This window comes from Durio zibethinus, chromosome 7 (genome assembly GCF_047325235.1).
Source record: "Durio zibethinus cultivar Kanyao isolate XHJ-2024 chromosome 7, ASM4732523v1, whole genome shotgun sequence".
NCBI classification, from domain to species: domain Eukaryota; kingdom Viridiplantae; phylum Streptophyta; class Magnoliopsida; order Malvales; family Malvaceae; genus Durio; species Durio zibethinus.
The window spans coordinates 25,435,740-25,444,390 of NC_143168.1; the positions used below are offsets into that span (position 1 = coordinate 25,435,740).

At 25.5% G+C, this 8,651-nt stretch overlaps 1 protein-coding gene across 1 annotated transcript; it reads right to left on the reverse strand.

Annotated features, from left to right (window-relative positions):
- Positions 1-1,461: 1,461 nt before the first annotated feature.
- On the reverse strand, positions 1,462-2,919 carry LOC149518240 (protein LEAD-SENSITIVE 1-like). The gene is made up of 2 exons (XM_089764002.1): positions 2,775-2,919; positions 1,462-2,134 (listed from the first exon to the last, which is right to left on the reverse strand). Exons 1-2 carry the CDS (start codon positions 2,854-2,856, stop codon positions 1,695-1,697), a joined length of 522 nt encoding a protein of 173 aa, XP_089620128.1. The 5' UTR covers positions 2,857-2,919; the 3' UTR covers positions 1,462-1,694.
- Between the last annotated feature and the right edge of the window lie 5,732 nt (positions 2,920-8,651).

An 8,651-nucleotide genomic window follows, 5' to 3' on the forward strand; every position in this document is an offset into this window, starting at 1 on the left:
ATGTTAAGATATTTAAAAAATTTTATTTCATTAAGAATTTTCATATATTTTTACAACTTAAAATAAATTTATTTTGTTGAAATAACAAATATAAGTAATATAAAATAATAAAAATAATGGGATGGGATTTTTAAAAATAAAAAGTTGTACTCAAACTCTTATTAGATGTTGAAAAGTTTAAGTTATCTTTTTATATTTGAAAACCTGATTCTTAAATTCGTATTTTATCATTATCTGCATATAATTCCTTTTTAGAATAATGTGTACATTCATAATTCATATACATGTTTATTGATGCTTATTATTAATTATATTACTCTTTTTTTTTACAGCATAAAAAGTTTTCTTAAAATTTTTTAGTTTTTAACAAATAAAATTAAAATAATATTTAATAAAATATAATTATTAGTACTCTATCTAGATGTTGGAGAGCCATTAATGATTATTATTTACAAAGAGTGTTATTTATTATTTTAAAATAAATGCTATGATAAATCTTAAATGAAAAGACTATATTTGAATTCTATATTTATGTAAAAGGCTTTGAATGTATTTTTTTATTTTAAAGATTTTCATAATATCCATAAATAAATATTTTTTAAAACTAATTTTATTTCCTAAAAACAAAGGGAATTATAATTAAATATAAAATCTATTTTTGTCTAAAATTATAAATAATGCATGATTAATTGGATCAATTTTATGGACGTTGTGGGGTATTAATCATTTTTCATACATAACCAACTCGCAAATCTAATATATTTTCATAGATCAAAATTATCTTTTTAATAAATTTTAAACTCGTTTTTATCGTTTTATTAAAAGATAAACTTTTGAGTAATTAATTATATCTGAAAAAAAAATGGTGATGACTCTATTTTTTTATGATTTTTAAATTTTTTCTGTTTAATGATCGAATTCTCAAACCAATACATTATGACAACTCATTGATCTAACTGGCTATGCAATTTTTCTTGGTGCAAATCTAATATCTTGGGGAGTTAAGAAACAACAAACTGTTGCAAGATCCAACGCAGAGGCTGAGTACATAGCTATTGCTTCAACAGCAGCAAAATTCACTTGGCTTGCCTCTCTCATGCGTGATCTTGGTGTTCACTTGTCTTAACCATCTATTTTATATTGTGACAATACCAGTGCTCTTTATATGTCTTATAATCTAGTGTTTCATGCACGAACAAAACACGTTGAGATCGATTACCAGTTTGTTCGTGAAAAAGTTGCTCAAGGCTCTTTGGTCACTCGTTTTGTGCGTTCTTCTCATCAATTGACTGATATATTCACCCAAGCTCTTCCGTATAATCATTTTCGGATATTGCGTGCCAAGTTGGGTGTTCTTTCCCTCTTGCACATCAACTTGAGGGGAAATAATAATAATTTATACCCAATCACAGATTCTGTGCAATAACCTATGTAATATTAGCTGATATATTGGCTAATCTGTAGGCATAACCTTGACTATATTATTTATCATTTATTTTTTATCTATTGTACATATATTATCATTATAAATATATGGAACTAGAACACTCTCTAGACATAGAGTGCAATTCCATAGAAGTGTTTCTAAACCTTAGTAATAACGTACATAGTTTTGTCCTTTAAATTTCGTCAGTTAATTTGTTGAGCTTTTGAATTATATGATAATTATGGTGGTGATCAGTTCCGAGTTCTTCTTAATTGGCCACGGCGTCATGGATCCCTTTTGTAACTGCATAGCCAACAGCACCAACCAAGTTAAATCCAAATAAGCCTGCTGTTTGATTGCTCATGGCCACACCCGTTTTGCAATACACTGCAAAGTCCTCACAATTGTTAAGAAAAAAATTGTAGGTGCCGAAGTTCTGGTTTTGGAGCAGAAGATAAGCTGTTTCGACAACTTCATTTGCCGATTTGCAATCCCGAGTACTGCAAGAACCTCGGCGTTTAAAAACCAACTCCAAGTAGGAGACATCATATTCATAGCGGTACAGTGAGTGACCATCCAGGAAGCAATCGAGGCAGGTTTTGAAGATTCCAGTCTGTGGCTTGAACCCACATTTTTTGCATGGTGGCCTGTCGTAAATCTTGCTTGGTCCCATCAGGTGAATCACCATGTCATCCCCCACATATATGCCTGGCGTCAAATTAAGGTCTCTCTTCTTTTAGAAATAAATTAAAATATATTTATTTCAAGATTTGACAACCTTTTACTCCAAATTATGCAAGGCAATCTTGTCTATAAATTTAAATGTTCGTGAGACTATACTTTTGGGAAATTATCACACCTGCTGATTGTCATGATGATAGGATTAAAAAAGAGTAACATATATTTTTTAGGATATAATAAAAAAATAAAAAATAATTAATAGAAATAATTGAACATGTGACAGTATTTTAATTTAGCTTATAAAATTGAAAATTTTCACTAAAGGTGAAATTTAAATAAAAACATAATCGGTTGTCAAATGTTCATCTCACTACTTCTCAATCCAAATATATGGTTTAAAATAGGTTTATTTGTTGCTCTTGATTAAAAATCCAGACCCGAATTTTCAAAAGAAAAAAGATCCAGACTCAAATTCTTCAAATTTGAAGCCAAAATCTCTACACAAGCCAACCCTTAATTGTAATAATTAATAATAAATAATCATTAATAAAATTATAAAATTGTTGAAAAGGAAACTATATATAGAAGATTGAAATTCTCATCTCCTGTAAATTATAAGTTGCATTAATGAGTTGTTAATAATAGCAAAGAGAGAGAGTGTATATACCATGGTGAAAGTAAAGACGTAACTTCCTATCAGAAAAGATGTGATCTCCCGGCCTAAGGGCATGCCTTCGTACAGTTTTCATCTTTCCTCCCTCTTTACTCTTTAGACTTAGAATTTAAGTTTGATGTGCAGCTTTGAACTGAACACCACAATTTATTGATGGAATTCATAACTGTGAGAATGAAGAATCTTACATGTATATAAAGTAAAAATATATATTGCCGATTAATTCTTATCTACATGTTTCTTTTTTAAACCATGAGAGGAATATACAAGCTAATACATTATGCGATGTATCATTTTGTCCAGTATTTGTGGTGAAATACACTATTATTAATTTTATTAGGATTGAAAAAAAAAAAAAAAGAAGAAGCAGAAGATAATCCAAGCTGAGAACCATTTGTTTTTTATAATATTTCATTTTTATTTGAAACTTTTAAAATTCAACTTTTCAATCCACAATCTTTTAAAAATATTCCAAAAAAAATAAATAATTTATTTATAACAATTTTGAAAAAATCATGATCTGAAACATAATTTTTTTTGAAACAATCTAGAAGGCAACGGATGGTTGATAACTTTTTCTACAAAGAATAAAGTAAGAAAAATACCCCCCCCCCCCCCCCCAATGAATAAGTTCTTAATTCTTATGCAAAGCAAAGCCAAATTTTGAAGAATAAATTACATGGCCCAGCTAGTTAGGGTGATGTTGTAGAAATGTCATGTGAACCCTTGCGTAATGCTAGTTTTGGCAGATAATTACTATAGGCCAAATAAAGCACCAAATTATAGTTCTTGCTTCTTAGGCAGTACTGCTAATTTCACCTGTCCAAAATTTGATCTGAATGAATCATATTCCTCTCTTATATCAAGGATCAAAATTAATCGAGTAATGCATTATCTATTAATCAACAAGACAAGTGCCTAGTCAAGTGAGGCAAGGTCATATGTCCTGGTTACCATTGTTTTATTCCTTTCCTAGTTTTATTTTTTATTTATTCTTTTTTTTTTTTTTTTTGCAATTTCAGTATGCCTACATCACGAGCTTATGTAATGTAAAGTCAACAACCGCTCCTTAGTACCAAAAAAAAAAAAAAAAGAAGAAGAAAAAAAAAGACCAAACTTGGATAGGCAACTCCAATCCTATCTTGGAGAATTATAAGTTGCATACCACTTGATGGAGACTCAAACACATTCAAACCTGAAAGAAATTAGAAAAGTATCCACCAAATCTTATCGAAAGAAACTAGAAAAAAAATAAAAACGAGGAAGAAAAATATCTCACTTCTTTATGGGACAACAACTATGAGGCAACCCTCAAACAAAGAGCTCCTTTGATATTTATTTTATTTTAACTTGGGTACTTATTTCTGTTTTTGATTGGCACAGGATAATATCGAATTTGTCAAAAGTTATGGTGCTGTTCGTTTGAAAATTTTGGAAGATTACCAATAATAATGGAGATGGCATCTTATTTATTCTTTATTTCATTTGGTTTGAATAAGATTCCCATATATCCATTATCCCATATGCCTTTAAAGTTTTTATTTCTTTGCTTTTTAAATGCAATTAGTTTACGATCTGTGCGATACACGGATTTTTTAATTTTTTATAAAATTATTTTAATTAATTAAATTTAATATGGTAATATTATATTTCTTTTAACTAAATTTATATGTTGTTATTGTATTTATTTTAATATTAAATCAAAATATAAAAGAATTCTCTATACAAAATTTCATTTAAAATTGGAAAGCATATTTTGTCTTTATTTTTCCAACAACCTATTTATTAGGTTTGGTAACATAAAATTAAAAGAGATTTGGATTTTAGTGTAAAATGTGTGATAAACAACATAAAAATATAACAGTAATTCATAATTGGACAATCACTCACTTTAAAATAAGTTACTTTAATTTTTATGAACTCATCAATCAAACAAAAACATTAAGAGAATTTATAATTTGAAAAATATATGTTAAAATTAAGTTTTAAAATTTTATTTTTATATGTTAAAAAAATCTAATAATTTAATATTTATCTTTGTCAATTAACCATTAAATAATAAAATTAAAAGATTTTATTAGTAAGCACATTTATTACATAACACTTTTTCTCGTTGATATGTACATATATTTTAAGATTATATTTGAGGCAAGATTATAAATATAAAATATTAGATAATATAAAAATAAAATCAAGAGTACATAGTACTAATTTAATGTAGGATAAAATTTATATAAATAAGATAATGAAATTAATAACTTTTTGTATAAAAAGTATATAGTTATTAATTAGTAACTATATAGTTTTCAAATTTTATAAGTTTTTGTTCAAATGTCAAATAATTGATAGATAATAATTTTTTAAAATATATCTTTTATATGAATTAATTAATTGGAAGTAACACAAATTCTTTTCTCATGAGATAGAAAAGAATTCTTTCATTTAATGTAGTATTGTAATATTAGAAAGACAATATATAAAATTAAAATTTGGTCTTTCGATAATAATTTAAATTTAAATTTTTTTTTCAGTGTTAATTATTAAATAGTAATACATCAAAGCAAACTCCTATTCTTGTGTAGTGTCAATGTTGAATGTTAAAAGTTAAGAATGGAATTTAATTTTGATAAATTTAAGGTAAACAATAATGAAAAATTAAATTTTAATTGCAACTTGAATTGTAATTTATTCATAAAAGGCAAAAACATTAGTTATTTATAAGGAAATGACTATAATATTATATTTACTGTATAAACCATTTAGATAAATCAATTTTTAACTCTTATTCTCTTGAGAGATTTAAATCCTTATTTAACTTTGCTTTGTTAATAGCACTTGATTTGATTAATACTAACACTATATGAAAACTTGATTTTTTTTTTTTAAAAAAAACAAATTTACTCTTAAAAACTTTGTGCCTATTGACACAATTTCTTACTATTGGATCCATTTTTTCAAACTGTCAAGCCCTATTGATAGATAAATAACAAATCTTGAGTAATACAATAATTTATTATCTATATTGTTCAATTTACTCCATTGAATGCCAACACTTTTTTAATTCATTTCTCAAACTTAAAAGATATCAATTAATTTAGTTAGAGGTAATTGATGGAGATTGTACATTAAGTGATTAATGTTGATTTCAATTTCATTTTAAATTTTCAAAGGACATGACCAAGCAAATGAATTAGCATAATTCTCATTAAATATAATAATATTTAAGAAATCAATGCATTTATAATTTAGATAACAAATTAAAATTTTGTTTTCATTTATATGTATAAGATAATTGAATTTCATTTGGTATTGTAATAATTGAAATTTAGAAATTGTTAATCCCATGCAAGACTCATTTGTGTAAGCCATCCATATTTGTTTGGACACTCCCTTGCATATTATATCCTATTTTTTTATGGCAATAATCCTTTATTATAGCATTTGGGATCAGACATGTTCCTAGTGATAACTTGTTAGCAATTAGAAAAGCTAGTAAAATTTTGTACTCAAAATTAATCATATAGCATACTCGCACTTAAAAATTATAAATTACTTCATTAAAAAATAAACTAAAAATTAAATATAAAGATAAAATAAAGTGAGTCATTTTATATTGTGTATGAAATGTTTAGATTAATTTCTAAGGCACATCAACATATTTGTATATTATACTAATATTGTTCCAAAAACTAAAAGTAGATTAGGTTTTTCTTTTTTTTGCTAAAAAGCATATTGTAATATTAAAAAACAATAAAAGAAACCACATTTTGAAATAAAGATGAATAAAACAAATGGAACAAAAAAGAAACATATCACTAGAACAAATAAAAAAAGGAAAAAAGAGAGACGGAACATAATAGAATTATAGAACAAAAGCTCATATTATTATCTCTAACAGACAAAAACATATTCCTATTTATAAAGTTGAAGTTAGTGTGAAAAATTAAAAATAAAATTTAATTGAGAGTGATTTAAGGTAAACAAAATTAACTTTGATTACAAATTGAATTAAAACTTATTTATATAAGGTAAGGGTAAGGGTAATGAATATTTAAAAGAAAATAAATGTAATAATCTAAATTAAATAAATTTACTTTTTCTACATTACAAATTAATTAAATCAAATTATGCATATTGATTTTTTTAAAATTAAAAATGCATAAAATAAAATAAAATGTATTTATTAGATAATACATGGCATTTATTCATGACTATACATATGTAAAATATAGAACATCCACATTGAATATTTTCTTTTTTTGTCAAATGCTTTGATTTTTATATATTTGTATAAGATAAGGTATAAGATTAATAAGGTGTTCAAGGTATTTAATATTTATTATAGTAAATTGACTAAAAACTAAAAATGGAAGTAATAGAGTAATTTATGAAATGTATAAAAACTGTCATTTAATAAAAATTTCATTTTATTGTCATTATTAAATTAATTTGAAAATATATATTTTTCATTTCACTCAAGAGTATTAAATACACATGATACTTGACTATTCTAATTATTAAGCAAAAATTAATCTCAATTTAATATACTATTACTCTTGATTTGGTTTCTAATTTATTTTAGTAATTTAACCATTTAAAAATAAATATTAATAATAATTATTGAATGTGTTTTATAATAATAGAAATAAGATATTTTAAATTAAATTTATTTTATCATTAAATTCTAAATTTTAAATTTGAAATGCATAATTAATTTTGAACATATGTCAATTTTTTAAATTGTCCACATGTTAAAAATGCAAATTATCCACATCAAATTATTTCTTTTTTTGTTAGAGGCTTTAGCTTTTATATTTTTATATAAGATTTGATTGGCTACGGATAACAAAATATAGACCTGATCAAATGGCATTCAAAATGAAAATATTGACAGACTGAAGCTACTCCAAATATGCAAAGGATTCCAAAATAACCATCCTTGAAAATCAGTTTCATTGCTGTTTACTAATTGAAGGAACATATTTAATTTGCTAAGGTGTCTTGGCATGATTGGCTTCACTAAGATTTTGCTTGGTATGGGAATGATGGAAAGGTCTATGAATGAATTTTTTTTTTAATTAACAATTAAGCTAAGCAAAATAAGAAAGTGATAGTGAAACTTAACATTCGATTTACAAAATCTTTTTTTCTTATTTTTTTTTATCTTTTTTATCAAATAAAGTTTAAGATCAAGTGCATTTGGATTAAGAATTTTGAAATTTTAAAAAATTAAATTAAAACATAATTATTTAATTAAATAATAATATCATGAGTTGAGCCAAATCCAATATGATTTTGAAAACCCAAAACTCGACTTGAAACAATTGGAACTGCAGGGTTGTAAGTCAAGCTGACAGGCCTAAAGCTCCAAAAAGGTAATAGTATGATATTCTTTTAATAACTTGATTTTAGAAAGAATACCATTGTTTAGTACCATTCATTACCCACATATATTTCTACCTGTTACGAAATTAAGAAATTAATTGATGTCTCTTAATAAAAATAAAAATCGCCCCTTAAGGGCTACAACAACCATGCACAGAAAGAAGAAGAAAATGGAAATTAGAAGCATTTGTTAAATATATACTTTTTAAGTGTCCCTTTCGTAAAAATGTGATTACCAGGCTTGAGCTCATCCCATTTCCGGACTTCCATCTTTCTTCCTTTAACTCTAAGCCAATGTTTGAGTTACAGCTGGGTACATACTTTACTATACAGTAGTTCAAATTCATAGAAGGAAAGAAGGGTTCTTGGAAGCACAAAAAAATTGAATGATTAGAGAATCCAAAAGACCAAATATTAATGGTGAAAATTGGAGAATCCTATAAAGTAGCAGGACCAATGGTGTACTTTGTTTAAAAGATATAGGGA

Coding starts and splice junctions, on each gene's coding strand:
- LOC149518240 (XM_089764002.1), bottom strand. CDS start 2,856: ATGAAAACTGTACGAAGGCATGCCCTTAGGCCGGGAGATCACATCTTT. Junction 2,135..2,774: donor ACGTCTTTACTTTCACCATG/GTATATACACTC, acceptor ATTTGACGCCAG/GCATATATGTGGGGGATGAC.